Source organism: Galeopterus variegatus, unplaced genomic scaffold (genome assembly GCF_000696425.1).
Source record: "Galeopterus variegatus unplaced genomic scaffold, G_variegatus-3.0.2 Scaffold578, whole genome shotgun sequence".
Classification (NCBI taxonomy): domain Eukaryota; kingdom Metazoa; phylum Chordata; class Mammalia; order Dermoptera; family Cynocephalidae; genus Galeopterus; species Galeopterus variegatus.
Genome location: NW_007726689.1, coordinates 536,239 through 564,060, shown reverse-complemented (window position 1 = coordinate 564,060; position 27,822 = coordinate 536,239). Strand labels below are relative to the sequence as shown.

General features: G+C 37.4%; 2 protein-coding genes across 5 annotated transcripts; both read left to right on the top strand.

The window, feature by feature from the left end:
* Positions 1–1,117: 1,117 nt before the first annotated feature.
* GAR1 (GAR1 ribonucleoprotein) lies at positions 1,118–10,178 on the top strand. Of its 4 annotated transcripts, none has more exons than XM_008570187.1 (5): positions 1,118–1,392; positions 1,733–1,949; positions 3,466–3,620; positions 4,100–4,159; positions 9,855–10,178. In XM_008570187.1, exons 2-5 carry the CDS (start codon positions 1,745–1,747, stop codon positions 9,879–9,881), a joined length of 447 nt encoding a protein of 148 aa, XP_008568409.1. In that variant the 5' UTR covers positions 1,118–1,392; positions 1,733–1,744; the 3' UTR covers positions 9,882–10,178. The 4 variants fall into 4 exon arrangements, with proteins under 4 accessions (XP_008568409.1, XP_008568406.1, XP_008568408.1 ...); XM_008570184.1 differs by lacking the exon at positions 9,855–10,178 and adding an exon at positions 7,146–7,329; XM_008570186.1 differs by lacking the exons at positions 1,118–1,392; positions 9,855–10,178 and adding exons at positions 1,449–1,524; positions 7,146–7,329.
* A 3,275-nt stretch (positions 10,179–13,453) lies between these two features.
* On the top strand, positions 13,454–27,415 carry RRH (retinal pigment epithelium-derived rhodopsin homolog). The gene is made up of 7 exons (XM_008570183.1): positions 13,454–13,559; positions 18,243–18,433; positions 20,295–20,394; positions 20,939–21,092; positions 22,173–22,341; positions 25,678–25,856; positions 27,117–27,415. Exons 1-7 carry the CDS (start codon positions 13,454–13,456, stop codon positions 27,229–27,231), a joined length of 1,014 nt encoding a protein of 337 aa, XP_008568405.1. The 3' UTR covers positions 27,232–27,415.
* Positions 27,416–27,822: the final 407 nt, after the last annotated feature.

Here is a 27,822-nt window from a genome sequence, read left to right as displayed (position 1 = left end):
CTTTTTTCTTTTTTTTTTTTTTTTTTTTTTTTTTGTCTTTTTTGGTGACCGGCCGCACTGTGCTCAGCCAGTTTGCGCACCGGCCATCCCTATATAGGATCCGAACCCGCGGTGGGAGCGCTATTGCACTCCCAGCGCCGCACTCTACCGAGTGCGCCATGGGGTCGGCCCTCCACTGTCTTTCAAAGAGGCAGTGGACTGTGTCAAAAAATTTTTTATTGAAACGTATTGATTATACATATTCGTGGGGTAGAGAGTTGAATATCAATACACGTATACAATGTGTGATGATCAAGTCAGGGTAATTAACATTCATTATTACAGAACTTAAATCATTTCTTTGTGATGACGGACTGTGCCATATATTAAGGTATGGTCTCAGAGAATTCAGGTATGAGAGAGACCAACCAAATTTCATACCTTTATTTGTGGGAGAAGTTGTGGCGGATGTGGGGAGAGCTTATGTCAGACAGCAAGGGCTTAGGAAGAGAGGAGGGAGAGGAGCTTCCATATACACTGGTGCACAGCCTGACGGTGCTTAAGACGCTTGACGAATGAATAAATTGTCTGGTACAAAAGATAAAAAGACGGTTTGGCATTCTACCGGATAACACAGTTTCTTTAAAAAATGCACAGAGACACACACACACACACACGCACTGCTTTTCTTCCTTTAACTAGCGAAACCATAGGACAAAAGTACAGGTGCAATTGAGCCCACAATGTTGCGTAGTTCAAAACGCCGGGGAAAAACACAGAACTCTCGAAAGAACGAAGATAAACCCTTCCGCTGGATGTGGAAGGTTCTGACATGGCCAGACCCACCTCTGCGCAGTGAGAGGCTTAGAACGCCTCAGCGATGTGGCCGCACAGTTGCTGGAGTTGGCCACGAACTGATGAGTGAGGATGGAAACCATCCCGCAGCATGAGAAGCAACAGCGCCACAGCAGGCAGCTCCGACTGCAGGCGCGATCACGCCCCACTCAACAACGCGAGCGGTCTCTCGGAGAGGGGCCGGATTCCGAACTCCAGCTATCTCCAAGGGCAACACCGCTGCAGCACTTCCGGTGACGACACGCTGCAACAGGACGCCGCCCTTGTGCGTCACTTCCGCCGTTTATTGCTAGGAAAGTTGATTTCACTATCGTAAACTAGTGGTTGAAGTTAGATGGTATTATTACTTTTCCGGCGCTGATGTCTGTTTTGGAAAGGTGACGGTGTCGCTGTTTCGCCAGTGACTGGCTTTTTTTTGCAAACCAGCTATTCGAATTTCTGTTTTTTTGTTTTTTTAAAACTGTGCCGGTACGGTGGCCGAGGAGGTTCGAGTGCGGCGGAAGTACCCGGAGGGTGGGTGTGCGCGCAACGCCGGGGCCAGAGGTGCACGTGGCGCCGGTGAGTGACCATACAAGCGGGAGGATCTGAGAATGCAGGACGCGGAACCCAGCTGCGGGAGGGAGGGGATGCGGTGTGAAGACCTTGCCGTCTTCTGGGGGAGGAGGCACTAACCCAACGGCGGCGAGGCTGGTGTGTGGTAGGCCGGTGCTCACCGGGCCATGGGGAGGTAACATTTCTCACCCTTCGGGTTCGTCACTGGCGGTCTGGCTGTTGGTGTGGTGGCAGGGCTGCTATTATTGTCCCCTTTTATGGTGTACTGACCAAGGCTCAGAGGGGTTAGGGGTGGACTCAGAGGCCATAGTGATCAAAGGGCACGGACCATTTTTTTTTCCATTAGGTAGGACAGAGTATGTCTTTTCGAGGCGGAGGTCGTGGAGGATTTAATCGAGGTGGTGGAGGTGGCGGCTTCAACCGTGGAGGCAGCAGCAACAATCACTTCCGAGGGGGAGGCGGCGGCAATTTCAGAGGCGGCGGCAGAGGAGGATTTGGTCGAGGGGGTGGCCGCGGAGGCTTTAACAAAGGCCAAGACCAAGGACCTCCAGAACGTGTAGTTTGTATGTCTTTTTTAAAGCTTAGCCCACTTGGGCGGTGGATTGTGGGTTTGTGTTACTAGTCTGCAAGTTTGACTGGGAGTCCGGTGCTGAAGGATGGATCCATTAGCTTTGGTAGGGAGATTGCAGCTTGGTGGGGAGGCCAGTCTGTGTGGAGAGTGCTGTAAACTGACTTACAGTTGTACTGTAGCATGTAAGGAGGAGATCAAGAAAGCTGAAGGACACGTAATTTGAACTTGGACAGAAAGGAAAATATGAAATTGGTAATATTGAGTGCTTACCCCTATTATCCCCATTTAACAAATGAGAAAAACGTGATTTAGAGTTGTTTCTTTGCTAGATTCATAAGGTTGGTGATAAGTCTTTAGGATGTGATATAGTTGTAATACAAAGCCAAGTTTTTGATTCCAAGGCACATGCTTTCAGTTATTACCCAAAAGTGAGAGAAGTGAGAAAAAATATTGATTAGGAAGGAAGCTATGGTAGGGGAAGTCAAGAAGAAGACCTGATTAGAGTAATATTCTGGTAATTATCAGTGAGGTGGAGTAGAAGTCACAGAAAGTAAGACAGGGAGGTTTGGCAGTAGTAACTTACTATATTAAAAAGGACAGAAGATAAACTGTCTAGTTAAGAATTAGTTGGATTAGTATGCAGGATTATTTGAAGAGGGAAATAACTACAGTCAAATATCCCAGCCCACAAACTGTTGTGACAGTCCATACATGAGGCATTGAGAGCCTGATTTAGGATGGTGGCAGTGAGAAGAAAAAAAAAAAGAGGAAGGGCTAGATGGGAGAGAGATTTCAAAAGAAGCAAAACCAGTAGAACTTGGCTAATACTGGGAATAAAGGGTTCCAGGTTTTGAGCTTGGGTAGTATGGATGGAGAGTTGGTTTTGCAGGAATGTGAGAAATAGTTTGGGCTGACAGTCAGTTAGGAATACAGGTAGTTATTTTGAGATTACAGACTTCCCTGAAGAAGATTAAGAATTATTGGTAAAGAGGTGTTAGTGGGAATGGATATGTTCTAAGGAAGGAGGGAAAAAAGACAAGAATATAATTGATTCACAGTTAAGAGGTTGGGGAAAAGGAAGAAGAACCAGGAGAATGAAGCATTAGTGTTTCATCAGATAATAATAATTATAATAAGATAATTGTTATAGATTGAGTGGTCTCAATGTGCCAGGTGCTGTTATGAGCACTTGACATTTGTTATTCCACTTAATCCTCACAGTACTACACATTAGGTGTACATACACCTTATATGTGGTTAGCTCCATATGAAGGATGAGGACACTGAAGCAGAGAGAGTGTAGGTAACTTCCCCCAGGTCACGTAGCTAGTATGTTTTGGAGAAAGTATGCCAACCCAGGAAGTCCACACTCTTAATGACTGTACTCTTCTGCCTCAGAGGAGAACAGGTATGGTGAAATCCCAGGTAGTCAAGAAAACTTCCAGAAGAGGTTGGTCAATATCATTTGAAATAGTTCTATATTTTAATATTGTCTTATACTATTTCAGTATTAGGAGAGTTCCTGCATCCCTGTGAAGATGACATAGTTTGTAAATGTACCACAGATGAAAATAAGGTGCCTTATTTCAACGCTCCTGTTTATTTAGAAAACAAAGAACAAATTGGAAAAGTAGATGAAATATTTGGACAACTTAGAGATTTTGTATCCTTTTTAATTGGAAGACCTAGTAATCTCATTCAGAGGTTACTGGGTTTTTTTCCTCTGAGGCAATTAAATATAAAAACTTGTTGCTTTATTAAATTAGTATTGTTACAGATTTGACCATAAAGGAAAATCAAAAGGGAAGAATGTATTCATCCATATGCATCAAAATGATAGGCACTACAAAGGTGACTTCTTTTTTCAAAAGTTCTAGAAATGATGGCCATTTGGATAAGTGCTACAGGATTGAGTTGTTTGCTTTGGATATAATGCTGCCACTGGAATAGTATGGTAGAATTGAAAGGTTTTTGTTTGTTTGTTTGATTGTTTTTAAACTTCATTTCCCTTAGGAACATTTCTTATCTTTCCTATATATATCCACATACTCTAACCTTGTTTTAAAAATTATATGTGAATTCAGAAGGTTCCATTTCTTCTTTCATGTTAAGTGCTTATTTGTTCCTTAATAAAATTAATAGTATTTTTCAGTTAAATTGTCAGAAAACATGAAGGCATCATCCTTTAAAAAACTACAGAAGGTGAGTCAAGCTTATGGTACTTAGGATCCTTTGCTTTATAAGGGAATGATACACCTTAGAACAGTCCTACTTGGCGTACTTGAGACTCCTCCACTATATCACTAAACTGAGATGTTTTGTACCTGCTAGAATATGTTTTTTTAGTTTATGTAAAACTGTTATTGAAAAGCTTACATGACTAAACATTCTAAGTAAAATGTCAAATTATAAAACATTATTTGAGGAAATGTATATATTAAATGATTTCACAAGAATTTCAGTAACGTGGTATATGCTGCAAAGGAAAAGTATAGCTTGCATAAGAATCTTTATAGTGGGATCAAATTTAGTCTTACAGACTTCCCTGAGAAAGTGAGCTTAAAGCTGAAATCTGAAAGTTGAGTAGGAGTGATTCCCATACCTGGTTGCACATCAGAGTTATCTGGGGGAGCTTTTAAGAAGAGATATTTCTAGATCTTACTTCTAGAAATTTGACCACTGAACTAGTTAAAGAGAAGGGGAAAGTGAATTCTAAGTAGAGAAAACAGTTTGTGCAAAGTCCTTAAGACAGCAAGCAACTTTAAGGATCCAAAAAAGCAGAAGTATAGTTTGGGCATAGAACATTTAGGGGGGATGGAGAAGGTTGTGAATTAAGACTGGAGAGGGAGGAAGGGGCTTGATTACTTAAGTCTTTAGGTCATAGGAAAGAGTTTAGACTTTAGTTTTAATTTTGTTTTGTTTTTGAATAACAAGATAATACAGTTAAATTTATGCTTAAAAAGGGCACGGTGGAAAAATAAAAAAGCACCTTAGTAAGGAGTCAGTACTGTGTGTGAAGGGGCCAGGTAGGAGGCTGTTGTGATAGTCCTAGAAGAGATGATATTTTGGACTAGGGAAGTGACAGTGGACATGGGGAAAAGTGGATGGATTTATGAGAGATAAAGGAAATAGAATCAAAAGGACTTATTAATTAATTGGCTATTGAATTTGAGGAAGTAAAAAATATCACCTTTTTTCAGACGTCTGATTTCAACATGTTTGTGGATGGTCATACCATTTACTGAAATGGGCAACACTGGAGAAGAGGGGAATCAGGGGAAGATAATGAGTTTGGTTTGGGAAATAATGAGTTTGAGGTACTTTTGAGATACTCAAATGGTTGGGAGTTCAATGGAAGGGTCTGGGCTAGAGATAGAATATGGAAGCTGTCAGTGTACAGACCGTCTACAGTCTAGAAAGAAAGAATGAGAGGAAAAGAGTACCTATGAAGAGCTTTGGGGCACCTTCCAAATTTAAATCTCTCTTAGTGGAAACTGAGCAGTAATTGCCAATAAAAAAGGAGGCAAACCGCCAGTGTGCCCGAGTGGCATCACAGAAGTTGAGAAAGTGGAGTGTTTCGAAGAGGGAGTGCTCAGCTGTGGCAAAATGCTGCAAAGTGGGTTTTAGCAGCATGGAGGTCAGTCATGGAGCCAATGGAGTGGTGAGCCCAGAAGCCAGATTGGAATAGGAAATGAGATGGAGACAATACCTTGTTGTTAGTATATGGCTACTGGTTGTAGAAACCCTGAGAAGTATTCAACAGGAAATTGCTCTGCTTCAGGCATGCCTGGAGCTGAAGAGCCTAGAAATAAACAGTCCTAAGAAAGGCTTCTCGTCTGGTGACCTGAAAAAACAAAATTGCATGTAATGGCCACTTAAACTGATCGGATCCCTGCCTTTTCTCACAGTGCTGTTTACTTGAGGGTTATTATTTAGTATTTTGTTTTTGTTTTTTATCATGGATGCTAAATTAGGTACATTCTACCTCTTCTGGTTTCCAGATTCACTGCTACGGTTAAGTTCAGACCCTCCTTACCCAGCTTAGATTATTATAAAGTCTGTAGACCAGTGCCATCCAGTTGAACTTTCTGCAATGATAGAACTTTCTGCCTTTAGCCATATGTAGCTACTAAGTACCTGAAATGTGGCTTACGTGATGCAGGAACTGCATTTTTAATTGTTAATGAATTTAAATTTAAATATTCACATGTGGCTAGTGGCTTCCAAACTGGACAGTGTGATCTAGACAATATTTTTGAGATGATGGGCTGTGAGGGGAAGAAGAGTAATAAAGTGATATCTAGAGAGGGATACAGACATCTTATTATAAGTAATATATACAGACATCTTACTGTAAGTAATATATTACAGTTTCGAAGCCCCTGTTCATGTTTGGTGTAGAAGAACTGTGAAACAATATACTCCCTTACATACCATTATCTGAAAACTACTACTCTTCAACCCCAAGTATAGGATGGGTTTAGTTTCTGTATATCCTCCATTACTTTGTATGTTCAGTAAATATTTTGTATGATCCTTTATTAAATTCTTAAATATCAAGTATGCCAATGCTTTATTTTGTGCTTTAATGCTACATTTTTAATAGTTTTATTTTTCTTGTGAAAATGTAGTTAATTTTTAGGAGGCATTATATATTTCAAAAGAGTGAAAATGTAGTTAATTTTAAGCAGGCATTATCTGTTTCAAAAGAGAAATGAGATCGAATTGGTCTTAATTTTTTTTCTATGCATATAATGCTTATTGTGTGCCAAAGTATAAGTCCTTATATGTATCACTTTTTTAATCCTCCCACAACCATGTGGGGTAGATACTTTATTATCTACATTTTACAGATAAGAAAACTAATGTACTAAGAAATTGTCACTGCCCAGAGCTTCACAGCAAAAAGTGATAGGGCCTTGATTTGAACCCAGGCAGTTTCATCTTTAGCATGTACGTTCTTTTTTTTTTTTTTTGTCTTTTTTGAGACTGGCCGCACCGCGCTCAGCCAGTGAGCGCACCGGCCATCCTTATATAGGATCCGAACCCGTGGCGGGAGCGCTCCTGCGCTCCCAGCACCGCACTCTCCTGAGTGCGCCACGGGCTTGGCCCTAGCATGTAGGTTCTTAATGATTATGCTATACTGTCCCCCAAGTCATCACACTAATTGCTTCCATTATACTTCCAGTTTTACATAGACCCATATAAGCTGCTGCCACTGCAGAGGTTTTTGCCTCGACCTCCAGGTGAAAAAGGACCTCCAAGAGGCGGTGGCAGGGGAGGTCGAGGTGGAGGAGGTAGAGGAGGAGGTGGCAGAGGTGGAGGTAGAGGAGGTAAGTTACTTGTGGAGGGAAATTTCTGAGATTTCCAAGCCTCAGCTAATTCATATAGTACAATTTAATTTTATACATAGGCAAACCTCTCATTTATTTCTTATTAGTAAAACTGTTTTCTAAATATTGGCAGACTGCCTATTGTAATAAAGCTTTGTTTCAACAACTTATATAAAAACAAAAAATCTAATGAAGTGTGCTTTTGAGGGATTTCATCTCTGGGTTATTCATGTTTTCTTGGCCATTTTAATAAAGTGTAAGATTATCATAACTGAATTTTAGTTTTTTAGTTAATATCATTGGGTGTTTACTGTATGCCAAGAGCTGGTCATGTATTCTTATTTTGTTTTGGGCAGCTGGCTGGTATGGGGATCTGATCATATATTCTTTTAATATTCATGTGTGTGTATATATATGTTTTTTTTTTTTGGTGGCTGGCCGATATCCATATATATTCTTTTAATACTCAGCAAAACTGTTTGAGAAAGGTGATATTCTTATTTTATGGATGAGGAAACATAGGCTTACAGAAGTTAATTTGCCCTCATCAGTTGGCAGACCCAGAATTAAAACCCATATCTTCTGATGTGATGTCAGGAACTATTACCAGTAAATTCATTGCTGTGGTTTCACTATTTTGGTACATATGCTTCCCCACTGCTTAGGCACATTCATCATTATGGGCAAGATGGGTAATGGGCAGGGTTGGGGTGGGTGAGGCTTCAGCATTGGGTGTGCTTAGATCTGTTAATGGTGTGCTAGGTGAGTGAAGGTGGTGATGGCAGAGCCAGAGTGGGAAGGGAGAGCAGCTGAAAATTGGGCTTGGACGGCTTTTGTTAGTGGATCAGAAAAGAGAGAGAACTCTGTTTTCACCTTGCTTCTCTCAGTTGAATCATCTTTTCTTTCTATAAACATACTTGCTTGAATCTACCTAGGTAGGAGGTAATTTCTTAAAGAGACCTGAACAAACTTATTTCTCCCCTTATTACTATTCTATGTTCAGTCTCATTTAATATTTAAAGTATACAACTAGTCTATTTTCTTAAACCTTTATATATATATATATATTTTTTTCTTTTTCCTTTTTTTGTCTTTTTTCGTGTCCAGCAATGGACTGGGACCGGCAACGGGATCGCAACCCCCGGTGCTGCGCCCGCCCCTCGCTCAGCCAGTGAGCGGGAACCGGTCTATATGTGGGATACGAACCCTTGGCGGGAGCGCCGCCGCGCTCCCAAGCGGCGCACTGTACCAGTGCGCCACTGGGCCGGCCAAACCTTTATATTTTTATACCAGCATTTTGTAGATATATGTTTGTTTCCTTTTTTTTCTTTTTTTTTTTTTTGTCCTTTTTGAGACCGGCCGCACTGCACTCAGCCAGTGAGCGCTGTGAGCGCACCGGTCATCCCTATATAGGATCCGAACCTGCGGCGGGAGCACTGCTGCGCTCCCAGCGCCGCACTCTCCCGAGTGCGCCATGGGCTCGGCCCTTGTTTCCTTTTTCTAATTCAGGTATTCCTTACAAAGTTAGTCCCCAAAATAAGTAAAAATGGAGACTGAAAAATAGGAAGCCAAAAAAAGAAAAAGAAAAATAGGAAACCAATCTGTTGGATAATAGGAAATTGCGTAGGAAATTTTAAAATTTCAAGGATCATCTACATGTGTGCATTAGCTGTGGTCCATATGTAGCTCAGTTAACGGTAAACATCATATTTACTATAGTACCCCCAGAATAAAACCACCCATATCTGCCACCCATTGTTCTTAGGATAAAAAGTCAGTTCAGTCAAACTATCCTTAAGTTCAGCCAAAAAAGTATTTATAATAAGCAAAAGCTGAGATAATCATACATTTAACCATAGGACTAAATTATACTTTAAAGTAACAAGCTTTTCTAATTCATTAAAATGAAATACTTTGTTTAAAAGGTGGTAATCTGGAGATTTAGCTGACTGCCCAGTTTGGTATAATACTACAGTTTTTCTGTTTTTATCTTTTAAAATTTCTGTAAGATATAATATGAATCTCTATTCTTTATAACTGTAGGAATTGTATTGATCTTTGTAGGCTTACCAGAATATGAGAAGCTACAGTTAGTTGATAAATGTTTCCTTTTTTTTAGGTGGTTTTAGAGGTGGAAGAGGAGGTGGAGGTGGGGGCTTCAGAGGAGGAAGAGGGGTTGGTGGTTTCAGAGGTGAGTGTGAAAAAAATGACTTTTAAATGACTGAATTTTTATAATTGATATTGTCTGCTATTTTCTCTTTTTAAGTTTTATTTCTCTCTTCCAGCAAGTATATAGAAGACCATGGTGTTCCTTGCTTTAGCTTAGTTTATGGCTTCATTTTGTATCACTCTTTCTTGCTTTTCCCTTTTAATTTTTTTTACCTACTTCTAATTTATTTTGCTGTATTGAAAAATAAAGGTCTAATGTGACTGAAGTTAAATTTCATAAAGTAGGTTTGCTAAATATTACAGGAACTAATACAGATTTTAAACATGAGATTGGGTAATAGGGCTATTAAAAATCCATTTTTTATACCTTAATACTTGAATTTTCTCTTAATCAGGTAGAGGACATTAAGTGTAATAGTTGACAGACCACCGGTTGACTTCTGCATTAACCTGCATGATCTACTTCTACTGTGGATTGGGAACTTGCTTCTTGATCAAGTCTTGAAGATCTGGTCATTTTATGACAGTGGAGCTAAAATGTCAACGACATGCAAAAATGACTGTAACAGAATTGTCAATTTTGCTCTAACAGAGCATGAGCAAGTCTTTTAATATTTTGTATAGTGCCTGGCACTCTGTGGGTGCTTAATAAATGGACAGGAGTTTTCATTTGAAGCATATTTGAGTTTTTAAAATAAAGTGTATATTCCTTTAAGTTATTTCGAGTGTGTTTATTAAACCAAACCTATTTTTGAAGTTAAAGGGAACAGCAAAAGCTCAAACTCAGTGGATTGCAGGTAAAAGAAAGGATTTGTTTACATATATTACTGATCTTATAAAAAATAGGCTATTGGAGTAGTACTTCAAGGTTATTTATGAATTAACACCCCCTTTCAAAATGTTTGCCTTTTGTATATGAGAATATTAGCATCCTTTGTTGCATTTCCCTTTCTTGTTATAGTACATAAATCAGAGTAAGTGAAACAGTTTCTCTAATTGCAATTAACAATTGACTTTAACATTTTAGTATTATGAATCTGTTACAGTTGGAGGAGCTCTGTTCAGTTGAGAACTATAGTTCAAGAAATTTCTGAAGAAAATTTTTCTCATTCAACATACATGGACTATTAAAAGTTTTACTGATTGTTCTTGTTTTACTTTTACTTTTTAAACGGGACTCTAAAAGTTTAAGATGGCTATTCACCATAAGTCACTATTTGATTGTCTGCTACATACTCATATTTCTGGGTAGGGCTGTTACAAGTGAAATTGGTTTTGGTCACCATTGCTAGTGTAATATCAAGATATAACCATGAGAGCAAGTTAGAATACCATGGTATGGAACCATTTATCCTGCCATTTTGATTTTTTTCCTCCCTCACGTGCTTCAGAGGGAATTATGTTTCTACATCACTTGTTAAGTTTTCTATCATGTTCAATTAACTTTTGAATGCTCATTCAAGTAGCATATAGTATTGCCTGTATCAGTATTTTGGATTTTACTTATCTTTTTTGATTAATGAATATATAGGCCATAAAACTATATGATGAATAAATACATTGAAAATTACTTTTCTAAAAGGTGGTTATGCTTTTACAACTTAGGAAGGGAGGAGGCTATTTGATTTAGAATCTTTGGGATAACACTCAGTGTTAAGGTCAGGATTTTCACCTTTGGTTTGTAAAAGACATTAGTGAGCACGAGAGGGGCAATGGCATTGTCTAAAATGGCAACGATGGAAGTAATGTATAGATTAGTAGACAAACCACTTGGAAATTTCACCTTTTACCTTAGGTATATATTTTTTGGCCACTGGCCATCTTTAAACTTTTATTTCCACATCTTATTTTTCCCCTTTCTTCTTTGAAGGATGGTTCGCTGTGGGTTTCCTTGGGGCTTTTCATTTTGAATCAAGTTCACATTTAGGGATCCTAATTTTAGTGAATTTGGTACTGTGGTAACTATCACCAAGTTCCATTGCAAAAAATTTTGATGATTTTTCACATTTTAAATCTTTTGAGTTGATAAGTTAGTAACATTCTGATTTCCTAAAAATTTGGGAAGAGTTAAGAAAGGTGGAGTGGCTTTAGGGCAATTGAAGGATACGGAATTAAAGAATCATGAGCTATGTAAACAGGATATGTTTATCACTGTATTTCTCAGTATTTCTAAGCCTCACCCCAGTATAGCTTTTCTGTATCGCTCATGAAACATGAAAAATACTTTGATGCTCCTACCTCACCTATTATCTGAAAAACCATCTACAGCAGAAAGATGGCCATCTTTGGAATTATTTTTCTTCAGTTCTTATAAGTAAAAGTAATTATTTCTGGAAAGTTGTACATGGATGCTACAACTAGGCAATAAAGTTTTATTTTACATATTGAATGAAAACAAGAAAGAAAAGACTTAAAACCCAGCAGCACATAGTTTTTTAAAAGAGGTATGTTTATTGCTTTCAGGTCATTTGAAGTGTTGTGATACTTTGTATGAGATTCGCTTTCCTATAATATAGTTATTACTTTACATTTATAAAAAATTTGAGTACTGGTAGCTATAAGACTTGGGAGAGATCAGCTTGAGTTTATATACAGGTGAGAGCTGAGGCAAAAGGATTATTAGGTTTCTTCCTCCTGTGCCATTCTAAGATTTATCAAAGTAAGTGAGTAAATATAGCCCTCTAGTGGTTCTGTTATATGCTTACACTGTTATCTTTGATGCTTTTGAGCATTTCTCTAATGTTTTACTGATGTTAAGAAATTCACTACTGAGAAGAATCAGATTTTAATAATGTTACATGGCAAACAGAATATGGGGAAAAAAAGGTAGTAGAGATTCTTTATGTTAACTACATGTTCATGGTAGATTGTAACCCATTTTTTCAGGTTATAACATAATCCAAAATACAGAGTACTTCAAAAAGTTCATGGAAAAATAAAATTAAAAGAATGTGAATCCATGAATTTTTTGAAGTACCATCATGTTAGAATTACACTGTATTTTACAATATGAGTAAATGAAACCAGATACTTTGCTGATATGTTAGGAATACTATCATCAGATGTTAGTTACTCGTGCATATCAAAGTGTAGGGTAGATTGACAGGTGGATGGTGGAGTAGATCATGGTATATCCATGCTTTGAAATGCATAGGTATTAATAAATTAGGTTTATTGACCTGGAATTTATGATATGGCTTTAGGGGAAAACAAGTTGCATAATGTTTTAAAATATATACACACACGCACACACACTATATATACACACACACATATATATATGTATATATATATATATATATATGTGTGTGTGTATGTATATGTGTATGTATATATATATACAACCTCATTTTTGTTTTAGAGGGGAAGAAAGTGGAAACTTCAAACCCTGTATGAATATATGTTTGTATAAGCAAAGAAAAGCATAAGGACATACACCAAATAATATTGGAACTGTTAGGGGAGTGAGATTTGGAAGTTTGAGGGGAATTTACTTCTTTATCTCTCATATTTCAATTGTTAAGAAAAAAATAGAACTGAAATGGCAAAACTTGAAGGATCAACAGAAAACAGAGACCTTAATCTGAATGGTTTTAAAGGACTAAGGCTGGCTCTTAATTTCAGAACTGATTTCCAGCAGAAATCAGTTAAATCAGATCCTGAACTGATTTTCTGATATTGTTTATTGTTTAAGTGGGATGTGTGTGCTTGATAATCTCCTTGGATATAAGACTGATGCCCAAATTGGTTAAAATTTGTGGTGTTTGGTATTTCTTTTTGGTTTATTAATAAGCTTTTCCCTTGTTCTGGGAATGAAAATCCTTTTCTTGTTAGCCCAATTAAATTTGTTAAGGGAGGGCCTCTATGAAAAGGCCCTTCTTTGAGGTCTCTAAGTGGAAATGATTGGTCCAGAAAAATCTTTCTTCAGTGGCTCTTAAAATAGTTCATAGTTATTGAAGACTTATGAAGGCTGTCTCAATATCTTCCCTTCAAAATGCTAAGGAATAATTTAGGCAACAATTCAGACTCTAAAAATGAAGATGGCTCAGTCTTTTCACAGAGTGAGCACAATATTGTTGCAACTTACTTGATTATGGCAGGTATGGATGTTTAATTACTCTATTAACAGTTACTTTGCTTTAGAATGCATTGAGATAAGCAGAGGTTTTCAGCGTAAAGGTATAGAAAGAGCATGTATTCAAGTTCTGTATTGGTCAACTTCAAGTCACTTGTTTCTGAGTTGGCTTGCTCACATGGTAATTGAGGATAATATTCTATTTCTGGGCTATAAAGTAAGAGAATGTAGGTGAGAGAAAAAGTGAAAGTATTGTTAGTGGTGGTTGATGTCACGGGTTATTTTTAGTTTTCATACGTAATGTGAGAACAGTGAAGTGACACTTTTATAGAAAAGTTTTCTATAAAATGATTCTTTTACAAAAATTCATATATTTTGTTATTACATTGCCAAATTAAGTTTTTATTGGGGGAATGTTTACACCATGGCAAAAATGCATTTTTGTATTATTTCTCATAGATAATTTTCATAGTTTCATTCTTGGTAGTGGAATCTAGCTAAAGATCAGAAGGTTCTGGGAAGAAAATTAAAGCCCTAAAATGAGAGAGCAGAGTTATTGTCATTGAGGGCAGAATGTGAAAATTCAGCTTGTTCCAGAATGCTATATTGGAAACCTCTTGAGCTTTGGATTTCATCTTTTAGTATCCTTGCAACTGTGAGCACCTCCCCACCTTTTTGCTCTTCCATTTTCTTATCTGTAAAATGGGGATAAGAATAAGCCACCTGTCATTATTGTTGTGAGGAATAAAATTAAAGGACACATAAATCCACCTCAGAGACATGTACAATAGGTGTTGGACAAATATTTGTTTTTCCCTATATACACATGCTCATTGATGCAAATATTGGATTAAAATAAAGGCTTGTGTGCAGAAAAAGAAGATGTGGGGGAAATGACAGTAGAAATTGTTTATCTTTTTTACCTATTGATTGAATTGTGATGTAACTTTTATGCTGAGCAGTCAATTTCCAACTTCATGCTCAGTAATGAGCTTTAAAAGTGATACTTTGTTATACTGGCTTCATTATTTTTTGGATTGACTTTTAAGAAAAATTTCAAACATTACTGAAAAGTAGAGTGAAAAGTACAACAAATCCTGTACCCAGTTTATTCTTTGTAATTGTTTAGTTTTTTTCCCCTCACAAATCACAGAATATTACTTTTTGTGCTAGAAACTGAGTTCCTCTTTCATAATTTTAGTGACATCTTAACTCATTCATTTGAATACCTCTCTATGATAAGTACTGGACATATTCTATTTTTGATTTTTTTTTTTTGTTGCCACTGTATGAGAAAACCATGTACTATTTTAAGAGAAAATCTCATTATCATAACTACATGAAAATGTTTTGTATAAAAGCTTTCAGTTTAGTTAGTTTTTTGTAGATGACCAATAAAAGCTATCCTTTTTTATTTGGTTACAAAAGTAGCATTCAAAGGCAATTTCCTAAGAAAATGTTCTATCTGGTTCTTATCCCTATAACAGTAGTAATAATAGTAAGCTTACTACTAGTACTAATGTTACCATTTGAATGCTTGCTATACACCAAGCACTGTTCTAAAACCTTACATGTACAGAATAATTCATCCTTACGCTAATTCAGTGAGCTACATTTTAGTTTAATTTCCCTGTTTATACCGATGAAGAGATTAAGAAGCTTGCCCAACACACTTCTTCTAAGTAGTCACACCAGGATTGGAACCCAGGCATTTTGGCTCTAGAGCCCTCATATATACTACAAGGATCAGTTTTGTCAAAGTATGCCATGAGTATGTGTTCATTTGTTTGTGTTTTTGGTGGATGAACTGAAGGGAGCAAGCATATCTAACTTTTTTGTGCTTTTGCTCTGCCCTGGTATCAAGCATACTGTTTCTTAGATCCTTTAGTAAAACTCACTCCTTTAATAAAACCCGCTTAAACTCAAATCAAACCCAAAACTTTGAGGAAAAGGTTGCAGTCAAAGCACCCTTTCATTTGTTACTTCTACCAAGAGTCTATTTAGATTTTTCATTTTCGATTTTATTTTTAATTTAACCTTTCATTTAGATTCTAGCTCCTACAAACTTTTACCAACTTCCAGTGCAACACACATTTTGTTAATTTAGTATACTTAAGCACTCTCCCTTTCCCCAATTAAAGCTGGGAGATAGGAAGGCATGGTGAATTTAAGGATCAGAAATAAATCCATTATGGATGAGTTGTAAAATGAAGGGTGAGAGATAAGCTGAAGAAGATGGCTGAGTTCCAGGCAGTGAGTAAGCATGTAAACCGTTAAGGTGATAGAGAGTCACTAAAGGGTTGTAAGTAGGAATGACATGATCCGATCTGCATTTTTGAAATGAGGTATAGTGGTAGCTAAGAGATTGTGTAGGAGACCATTGCAGTGATTCTGAAAAGGGGGTAATGGCAGTAGGGACAGAAAGTAGGTACATTCAAGAGCTCAAAGACAGAATTGATGATTGTGGGAGGAGGAGAGAGAGCATCACAGATGCCTTTAGGTTTCTTTTTTGGGCTACTGAATAGACGTTGATGCTATTCACCTAGGTAGGAAAACGCATGGGGAAGAACAGGTTTGGGGCAGGAGGAAGTCTCTGAGTTTACTTAGAGCAATGTCAAGTAAAAAGTTGGACACATGGGTTTGAATTTTATGAGACTGATCTAGAAAATATCAGCACATAGCCTTAGATATGAAAAAAATCACTCAGAGAATGTGTTGCTTGTAAGAAAGGGGACAGAAAGTTGGACGATGCTCATATTTAACATGGTAGAGATGAAGAAAGGCAAGCCGGGAAGTAGATTAAAAGGATCACCAAAGAGATAGGAGGGAAGCCAAAGAGGCCAAGGGGAAAAGTTTCAAGAGTGAAGGAGAGGTCTGTGTCAAGTGCGGCTTAGCCTTTAGACTGCAGGAGAGATGGGACTTAACCAAGGCCTAACTTAAGTGTTCTATTGTCTGCTTATTAGAAAACACCTACAGCTAGGGAAATAAGGCAGAGTGCTTGAGACAGCTGCAAAGAAAACAGAGAAAAGAGCTATATTGTTTACGTCATAGTGCCCATTATATTCAAGACCCCCCAAAGCATAGTTGCCTTATTCTGGTTGTAGGCAGCAGGTTACTGCACTATTTTTAATCTGACTTTTTAAGTCATTGAATCCATAGCAACCCAGAAAGTTTCTTCATTTCATTGAGTTTTCTGGAGTATTTCTTGTATGCATGTTACAAAATTAGATGCTAAAAAAAGAGCCAAATAATCACCAAATTTTCTATCATTTGTGTGCTAATTTTCTTGAAGGAATAATAGAAATTAAGTAATATAAGTTTTAGTTATGGTCAATTTATTAAATAAATCTGCTGCATGTCACATACTCAAAGAACAAAGAAATCATTAGGAGCCTGAAATTTACATGGGAAGACAAGGAATTCATAAGAGTTAAGTAATATAGCATCATGTAAGATTAAGTATAGTGTAAATAAATACCTTGGGAATTTAGGGAAGAGCATACAGTGTGGGTAGGAAAAGGCTTTGGGGCAAAATTAGGCTTGAGCTGAACTTTGAAGTATGGATAGCATTTGGATAGGTAGAAGAAAGGAGTAGGGTGTTTCAAGTGGAAGAAATATGAGTCGAACTTTACAACAAGCATGGCGTATTTGATGAATAACTAGAATGGAGGGTTTGTTTGACACGTGGAACTTTGCATAGATAGGGTGATAACAGATTGAGGCAAAGAGCCTGAAATATCAGGTTGGGACATTTGGATATTTACCACCCACAGGCAGTGGGGAGGATTGGAAGTTTTGAGGAGAGGAGCCCTGGTTAATTCTAGTTGTAGCAAGTTTATTCTGCCAGCAGCATGGAAGGGAAAAAAACAGAAATCTGGAAGATTAGTGTAACAGGATGCTAAGACAGAAGTTTTGGATCAAGTCCCAAGATATAATAGAAGTTCTTAGCTGATACTTTTGTGTGCTGGTGCTTGGAAACCTTCCCTCTCTTTGTGACAGTAGCTGGGGATTGCTCTCCAAGTAGTTCTCTTCAGGATGGAACACGACTCTATTCCTGCCTGTTGTGTGGCCCTCCTTTAGTCCCTAAGATACCGGTAACGGTTCTGGCCTCTCCACTGAACTCTATTCATACCTCACCCCTCGCAGCCCACCCCCAGCGTTAGTACCTAGTATGGCCCACATCTGGTTTATGAGAAACTTAGGTGTCCTTTGCAGCAGGCAGGGGATGTTGGTCAGACTGACATGCATATCCAGTCCACTCAACAATATTTCTCATTGTAAATGACTACAATAGTGTTCTGGTTGATAAGTTTAGTCATCAGTCCACTCGAGTCCGGCCACCTCTGGGGCACTGACAACGTCTGGGTATGGCTAGTCATACATATATCCTAAAAATCAACAGGGTGCTATCATAAAAGCCAGGGAAGGAATTTCAAGGACAGAGTGTTTAATATTGATGATATTAAAATCAACTTTCAGTGCTGGTTTATGCAATCAGCAGATTTTTTGTGTCTGAATTTTCTTATTTCTACTTCACAGAAGGGCCGTAAAGATGTTACAAGCAGTTTTAAGAACAGCAGGAGCTCTTCAAATAAGTGAACTAAAATGGATTTGCTATGTTTTTGGAGGGGCTTAAATATTTAATTTTGATTTACTTTTAAACATTCAAATTAAACAAAGTGCATGATGTTTGTGTGTGTGTTCTCAGGTATGATAAGTATTCTCAGCAATATAATAGTTCTGGGCATCTTCATTAAGTACAAGGAACTTCGGACACCCACGAATGCCATTATTATTAACCTGGCTGTTACTGACATAGGGGTCAGTAGCATTGGCTATCCCATGTCTGCTGCTTCAGATCTGTATGGAAGTTGGAAATTTGGATATGCAGGCTGTCAGGTATTGGAGATCTTTGGAATGAAAACAAAATAAAGCAGATTGAAGAGATGTAAATTTAAATGTCTTAAAAAAAAATCCCAAGGGTTTAAATCAGATAAGATATTGTAAGACAATAGGTATGGTGCTTTTATGGGAAACAGCTTCAGAAGAAACTAGGAATATATAGTCTCTGATAAGAGAAATAAAATCACTAACCATCATTATATTTTCAAAATTCTCCCATCCCAAAGGAAAAAACGAACAAAACAACTACCATTCAACTAGAGAAGAATGAGAATTTGTAATCTTCAAATGAGAATTTGCAATCTTCAAATGAAAATTTGAAGATTGCAAATTAAAAAAAAAACCCTTCTTTCATTTGAAACAATAAAATATTTAGTGACTTAATTATAATATCTAAAGACTAATTAAGCTACCATTTCATTGTTTTTTTTTTCCCCCTGTATAAAGTTGTCCATGAGAATTATTAAATATGTTTACTGGTATTTTTACTGACAAGGAAATGAATTAATATTAATTAGGATAGTAGGCAAATATGACATTTTGCCTAACTTTTTTAAGTTTATTATTTTAAGCCATAAAATCATAGAGAATAACATGAAAGTTACAGAGAATAAGATGAGAGTAATAGTGAATACTGGTTGCTCACGTGTATACCAACCAGTTTTGTCAAATCTTAATATTTTGCAGTTTGTGCTTCAGGTTGTTTTTCTTTTAAAAAAATATAAAATTTCACAGATGCTATTGAAGGCCATTGTGTACCATCCCCAATCTTATTTCCTTCCCTCCCATGAATGTTCTTCTATCTTCCTATGTGCAAGAGTATTTCAAAAAGTTCATGGAAAGATTCACATTTTCTTATAATTCTATTTTTCCATGAGCTTTTTCAAATATCTTCATATTAATGTGTACATAACCCAGATTCTGTCTGAGTGTTTTAAAATTCGTGTAAGTGATATCATATTGTTTACATTATGCAATTTCCTTTCATTGTTAGATATATTTTTGATGTTTATCAATGTTGATGGATGTAGCTGTAAGTCATTCATTTTATCTGCTATATCGTATCCCATTTTATGAACATAGCCCAATGAAGTTTTTCATTTTACTGTTATTGAGCACTTGTTCCCAATTTTTTTCTATCACAAATAAAATGTTCTTATACTGTCTTCTTCTGCAATATGTGAAAGTTTTCTAGACACATTGCTTAGGAGAGGAATGGTTGGGTTGAAGAGAATGTTTATCTTCACTGTTACCAGATATGACCAAATTGCTCTCCAAAATGGTTATTAATTATGAGAACTTCTATGATTCCACATCCTCCTCAACACTTGGGATTGTCAGACTTTTAAATTTTCATCATTTTTGTGAGTGTAAAATGATATTTAATGACTTTTTGAAGTCTTATTGTGGTTGTATATCTTTTTATATGTCATAAACGTTTGAATGTAAATGCGCTCATATGAATAGCCCATTCATCCTTTGCCCATTTTTCTCTGAGCTAGTCTTTTCCCCCTGTTGAACTGCCTATCTTCTGAACACTAATCTTGTGTTGCTCATATACATTGCACCCCTGGTTATGGCTTGTTTTGCACTCTGTTATAAAGTATATTGTGCAGAAGTTTCACCCCTAAGCCTTAAAATTTTTTCAAAAAGTTTAATAGTAAATGAAATCTCAAAACCCTTTTCATAAATGACTTTATCAAACCAGTTACAGTTTGACAACGGAAGATGTATTTTAAAATACTAAAATAAAAAAGATTTAATATATTTGACACATATTCTAACAATGGGACAAAAATTTGAATGTTTCTTGAGAGGGTGTTTAGAATGGCAGACTCTTTCCGATTTTGATTTCCAGATTTATGCTGGATTGAATATCTTTTTTGGAATGGCAAGCATTGGATTACTCACGGTCGTGGCCGTGGATCGATACCTGACCATCAGCCGTCCTGACGTAGGTACAACCATTATCTCACCTTTTTCAGTGAATTCATTTCTTGCCTAATGGCCACTCAACCCACATTCACTTTAAAATATAAATGTAACTGTTTGTAATCAGAGTCAGTCTCATTTCTCCGGCAATCCTTGGTCAAAAGTTTCAATGGCTTCCTACTGTACTTAAAATAAAATCCAACTGTCATAAAGCAGCCTATAAGGTCCTGCAGGCTCTGGCCCCTGGCTACCTTTCCAGGTTTGGTGAGGGCCACTCTCACTCTGGGGTACTGTCCAAGCCCTTTTCTACCTTGAGGTCTTTGTATATTCTGTTTTCCTAGGCCTGAAAATCTCTTCTCTCTGCTTATCCTCTGGCTAATCACTTTTTATCATTCAGGTTTCAACTTAAATGTCATTTTTTTCAGAATGTGAATTTATGTAGATAGGCTTTGAGTGAACTAAAGTGTTCTGTAAAGAATCTACTTGATAGCAATTTGGAATCATAGCTGAAAACAAAGTGAGTCCCATCACTGGCAAATGATACTAATATTTAATATGCTTGTTTAACAGGAAGAAGAATGACCACCAACACATACATCAGCATGATTCTGGGGGCCTGGATCAATGGCCTATTTTGGGCTTTGATGCCTATCATAGGGTGGGCTGGTTATGCCCCAGATCCTACTGGGGCTACCTGTACCATAAACTGGAGGAAAAATGATGCGTAAGAGACATGCTTACACTTTATAATCAAACACTTCTGATGTGGACATTTTCTCAGTCTTTCAAATTTAAGCTTAGATCATGTGTTTCTCATATAAAGTGTAGCAAAGTGCTTCCTTGGTAGTGATGATGTGATTCAAGCAAGAGACAAAATTGAGAAAAGTGAATATGCTTGTTTGCAAGTAAAAGTCACTCAGTTCCCATTGTCCTCCTTACTTGGTCCCTTCCTCCTCCTCTGTCCTCTCCTGAGGTAGCAATAGGGGGTACCAATCCCCTTCCAATATTTACACATCTCAGAGGTAAAATCATGAGTAGGAAAAGGACAGCATGCAGCTCCGGGGAAAGCCCAGGCTGCCTCCCTACTATCTTTTCATGATCAATTTTTAAGCATATTCCAAGAACTACCCAGCAAAAGTGCAGTCACCGCAAGGATTTGCTTGCTAGTGAGTGGTGGAGAAAAGAGAATAATTTAGTTCATTAAATGAAACAAGATGGCCGAGCCCATGGTGCACTCAGGAGAGTGCGGTGCTGCCGCCACGGGTTCAGATCCTATATAGGAATGGCCGGCGCACTCACTGGCTGAGCATGGCGTGGGCGACACCACGCCAAGGGTTGCGATCCCCTTACCGGTCACGAAAAAGACAAAAAAAAAAAAAAAAAAAATGAAACAAGAGATGACTCAGAAAAACAAATAGAAAATTTCTAAATTTCAAACTAAATCTAAATTTAAAAGTCAAGAAAGTAAATAATTTAGGCTCTATAGGCCAGATGGCCTCTGTCACAGCTATTCAACTCTGCCATTATACTGTGAAAACAGCCATAGACAGTATGTAAATGAATTACATGGCTGTGTCCCAGTAAAACTTTATGTACTAAAATAGGTGGCAGGCTGAAATTGGCCCACAGATGATACGGTTTTCCAAAACCTGGTCTAAATGAACTAAAAGTCAGATATAGTTCCTAAGCTATTTAACGATATAATGACTGCCAGTATTATTTCTAATGATCATCTCCTCTCTCTCTCCTTCCCACATTTAAGATATTAAATGAGTAGTCATGATTGCTTTTTCTTATTTTTCAGATCTTTTGTGTCTTACACGATGACAGTTATTGCCATAAATTTTATTGTGCCCTTGACAGTGATGTTTTACTGCTACTACCATGTCACTCGATCTATTAAACACCATACTACTGGTAACTGCACTGAGTACCTCAACAGAGACTGGTCAGATCAGGTAGATGTAACAAAGGTAAGAAGTCAGAATCCTTGGAAACATTTTTTGTGATTAAGCTGTTATACATACATAGTGGAAAGAGTCCCTTGGCCCACCGCAGTCTCCTTTCCCCCAGCCCCAATTTTTACTTCCCAGCTCTTTCTTCTGGTGTTTGCCTCCATATTTCTGAATGATATGCTTATCTGCTCTTCTGAATATTTTTGTTTGCTGTCATCTGTTGATTTCTTGCTATGGACAGTGAGGATTTATAACTCTTATGCCATCCCCCAACGCCGTGTCTCTCCCATACCTTTCTCTCTCCTCACCTGTCAGTATATGTTAACTATATTTAGTTAGGTTAGGAAGCTTTCTCTCTCCTGTCAGTATGTTCACATGCATTAGAGACTAGATTCACTTTATCCTCTTCTTGGAGCCATCCCTCCTGGCACCTTGGGCCTCTTGCTCTGCTCTGGACTGGTTGCTATCTGTGACTGCTGCTCAGAGAGCTGTTATCCTCACATCTCCCTTCATTTCCAGCTGGGAATGCCTTTCGCCTCTCTGCAGGGACAAATCCCCTGTTTTCTGGATTGCTCGTCTTCCTTTTTTGCGTGTGTTTACTTTCTGTGATTTGGTGAAGTACATTCTCCAGTAGATTCCTGAGGTTACAAGGGAGGTAAAGTTTTTAAGACTTCACATGCCTGAAAATGTCTTAATTCTACCATCATATTTGACTGATTGTTTTCTTACTGTAGAATTCTAGACACAAAAATGACATTCAAAGAGTTTTAAAGGCATTTCTGTATAGTCTCCTAGCTTCCAGCATTGCTGTTGTAAAGGCTGAAGGCATTCTGGTGACTGATCCTTTGTAGCTATCTGTGTGTTCCTCTTGGAAGCTTATAGGATCTCCGTGCCTCCAGTTTTCTAAAGTTTCATACTGATGTGCCTTGGTGTAGGTTTTATTCATCCAGTGTTAGGTACTTGTTGAGTACTTTCCATGAGGAGACACAGGTCTTCCCCTTCTAGGAGAACTCTTACATTATTTCCCTGGTGATTCCTTCTTTTCTTTTTTTCTCTATTCTCTTTTCCTGGAATTCCTTTTCTTTGGATATTTAATCTCCTGGATTTGTCTTTTAATTTTCTTAAATTTTCTCTCCATTGTCTCTGTTTTTTTTTTTTTGGTGTGTATGTGTGTGTGTGTGATTGTTGCTTGTTTCTAGTTTCTAGGAGGTTTCCTCAATTATATCCAGGACAGGGATTAGGGCAAGGAGAATGAGGCTCAAACCTTGGCACAAAATTCAAGTGAGCATCAAAAAGCTCAGTAATCAAAACAAAAAGAGTAGTTTAATACAGTATTTTTAAAAAACAAAATCAATGGAAAAATACATGTTGAACAAAATATAAAATTTTAGGTAAAGACGGGATCTGACCCTGCACTTGCACAGCTCAGCTCCGTCCTCCAGCCTAGCCTGACAATATCGTTGAATCTTTCTGTTGCATTTTTAAAATTTCTATTCTCACTTCCATAGATTGGATAGAAAAACTTTTGATAGGTGAAAGAGTTCTTTTATTCTCTACTCTCCTTTTTCATAGCCTCCTCTTCTTATTGTACAGATGCACAGCTTCTCTTACTTTTGTGTTACTATATATATGTTTACGTTTGCCTTCTGTTCACACTTTTTTGTTTCTCCTGAGTTCCTGCACTGTTTTTTTCTCTGCCTGTCAGTGTGAGAGTTTCCTCAGTGTCTGGTGGTCGATGACTGTCCCCTTATATTTAAGAGCGACAAAGTAAGAAGCTGACTGTATGCTTGGAGGTGCTAATTATCTGGGCTGTTTCTTTTGGGGGGATTTCTGACTGTCTTTATCTCTAGGTATTTTACTCTGGGATGATCAGTTACCAAGTAGAAGATTCTTTCATGTTCCTAGGTGGGAGGTAGAAGTCTATCAGTATTCTCATGCTCAGTGAGAATTTCCTGCTTTAGCTTTTTTTACATTGTGCCTCTGGGATTCTTCCAGGAAGAGAAAGGGGCTGTTACTGAGTGGACCTGGAGAGGGGATTTGGAAGTCTAGCTGCTTCTTTCTTCAGATTTCAACCAGTTTTCCTTTTTTGAGTTCCAAGTGCACACCCACATTCAGAGCTGTATGGTACCCTCGCTTCTTAGACTTTCTGTAGCTTTGTAACGGATGAGTCTGTATCTGTTTTTTTTTCTCACTGCTGTTCTTTTTAACATTTATTTATGTATTTTAAATCATTCTCATGTCTCATAAGTAATTTTCCACTTGTCCTATGGTTATTATTTCCATTTAAAAAAAAATGATTGTCCAATTTCTGATTTTCTGTCCTTATGAGTTTATGGCTTTTTAAACTTCTTTTCTATCATTTTAGTGGGCAATCAGGAGGGAGCATGCTGTGGATTGATTGAAGTGTGTCCCCCAAAGTCCATACATTAACTGTTGGGGGTGGGAAATCCTATTATGGTAATTGAAAGGTGGATCCTTGAAGAGGTGATTAGATTGTAGGACCATGCCATAGTGAACAGATTAATATTGGTGGTCATGGGCATGGTTCTGAGGGCTTTAAAAGGAGAGCACATGAGAGTTTGTCTCTGCTGCACCATTTTGACCATGTGAGACCTCTGGGTCACTGTCGCCACCACCAAGACTCTCACCAGATGTGTTCCCTGCACTGTGGACTTCCCAGCCTCTGCAACTGTAAGCAATATATTTCATTTTCTTACAAAGTACCGAGTTCTGTGTATTCTGTTATAAGCAACAGAAATGAACTAATACAGAGCAATATAAAAATTTCCCATTTAAACAAGATGCAAGAGTGCTCCTTTATAAAATTATCAGCCTGTGTTAGAATTCACTGAGTTCAAAATAGGATTTTATTTTTTTCCAGACTGAGTTTAGAAAGTTAGAAGGTTGCTTTTTTAGATTAGCAGATAATCAAAGTGAGAGAGAGAGAGAGAGAGAGAGAGAGAGAGAGAGAAGCAATGTTGGCAGTTCATAGCACAATCACTAGAAGTGGGTTAGGGTGTGTTTTCATCTTTCATCAGAACCAGCTTTTCTACTCTCCCCTTGCACACCAAGAGAAAATGGATATTCTTAAACGTGTGTAACATTCTTAAGGCAATGTGGTATATTGATCAACATATCCATTTCACAAACTCTGATTATCATAGATGAATTCAAGCACCTAAACAAAGCACATTTATTGAAGGCAAAAACTCAACTGAATTTCCTTTATGCCATCAACAGCATAAACTTATTCAGATTCCAACCTAGATAGATTTTCATGCTATTTTAGATATATTAGCTACAAGTTTAAATATTTTAGATATCAGGCCTGGCAAATATTTCTTTCTTTTACAGATGTCTGTGGTAATGATAGTCATGTTTCTGGTGGCCTGGTCCCCTTATTCCATTGTCTGCTTATGGGCTTCTTTTGGTGACCCGAAGAAGATTCCTCCCTCAGTGGCCATCATAGCTCCACTGTTTGCAAAATCTTCTACGTTCTACAACCCCTGTATTTATGTAGTTGCTAATAAAAAGTAAGTAATGTCTTAAATGTTTCTGAATAAAACATTTGATACAGAAAGTGTTAAAAAAATGTAGTGGGTAATGTTCTAAGACTTTTCAAGAGGTAAGTGACAGAAACTCATGTCAATCTAGTGGAAGGTTATTTGGCTCATGGCAACTGCAGCAGCATCTAGGACCTTAAATGCTCCAGTTTTGTGACAGGCTCTTCCCACATGGTAGCAGAGATGATCATGGGCAACCTAAGAACCAAGTTCTACCAGCTAAGCATCCCCAAATGCAAGCTTCATCTCAGATGGCTCTCTGACAGAAAAGACCCTGGAAAGTCATTGTTCAGGTTGGTTTAAATGGTTCCCCACCCCAAATACATGGAATAGTGGTTTCCAAAAAAAGTCTGATTCTATTACCAGAAAACAGACAAGGCAATGTTGGGCTCCCTTAGTGGGTAGAATAGTCACATATTTGCTAGAAAGAAGACATGTTATTCAAATGCAAGAGAAAAACACAGTGCTAACATAAAGGGCTTCAAGGGTGGGTAGACATTCAGGATACCAGAGAATTCTTCTCCCCCCGCCACACACACTTTTGGGATTCTCAGCAGTTCCTTTCCGTCTTCATCAGTGAGGTTTAGATTATTTCACTTCCTGTCATTGCTGAAAAGACGGAATGAATCAATCTACTATGCTTAAATATTTGGCCAGAAAATCTCAATAGAGGTCGGGTAATTTGATCCTGGAATGCCAGTGCTGCTTCTACTAAACTTGTGTATTTATGTACATGTTTGCGAGAGCAGCTTAAGCTACAGGTATGTGAAGAAACATAAAAATTTTAAGACCAAACAGGCTACTTAAGAAGAATAAAGAACGCATCTTTAATTCAGAGCCTGCTGGTAGTTCTTTTGGAAAAGTCATTCTCAAGTCCCCTTAATTTCAACTGGCCTTTGTTTAGAAGACTGTATGCATGAAATACATATCCTTAGTTCAAATAAGTAACTCACTGCACTTGAGATTAGAAGTGTCATTTTAAACAAACATAATTATTGATTTTTATTAAATATCTTCAGTGTTTATAATCAGTGCTGCAAAATTGGTCTTTAAGATTTATATATATGCTATACATTTATAAAGGTTCTCAACAGGAGATGTTAAAGTTGGAGGCAGAAATTTATTTGGAGATGTCAATTGGCAGTAGTGGTACCTTACCTACATTTGAAAATGCTTTAAAAGTTTCAAGTCATTACAGGATAATTCCAGATTTTCCCATTTTTATTGTAGGTTTCGGAGGGCGATGTTTGCCATGTTCAAATGTCAGACTCACCAAGCAATGAATGTAACAAGTATTTTACCAATGAATGTATCTCAAAACCCACTGGCTTCTGGAAGAATATGAAATAAGAGAAAACCACACACTATCAAAACATTATATATATATATATATATTTATAATCCTTTAATTTTATTTTAAATATGAGGCCATTCAGATCAAATGCAGAGATAGGTTATTGCTCTATTAGACTGTAAGTTCCTCAAGTGTAGCTCATAGTTATGTTTGTGCATTGGCTGCTGTAATGCATGTTCTCTATTTCCTTATATGTAAATTTATTGCTCATCTCCATTGATAAATCTGGGTACATGAGGTTAAGGTCTTTTTTATTTCTCCCATCATGGCATGCATTACACTATACTGATGACCCGCAACTTGCCTGGGTCCTTCCTTATACTAGCAATAGCTATTTTAATATGAGAATAAATTAATAATAATAGTAATGAATAGTGCTCAAAATAATTACTGAAATGAGTTATTGGATGTTGCCAGCTAGAGTGAAAAACATTTTTAACACGTCAAAATGTTAAAATTTTAATGCAGTTATTAACTTATGCTGTTTAATAAAAATCAAATGAACATTAAACAGTATTGCCTCTAAGTCACATGTCAGTGTGCATACATATTTTATATAGCAATATAATCTCTGTGCATGTT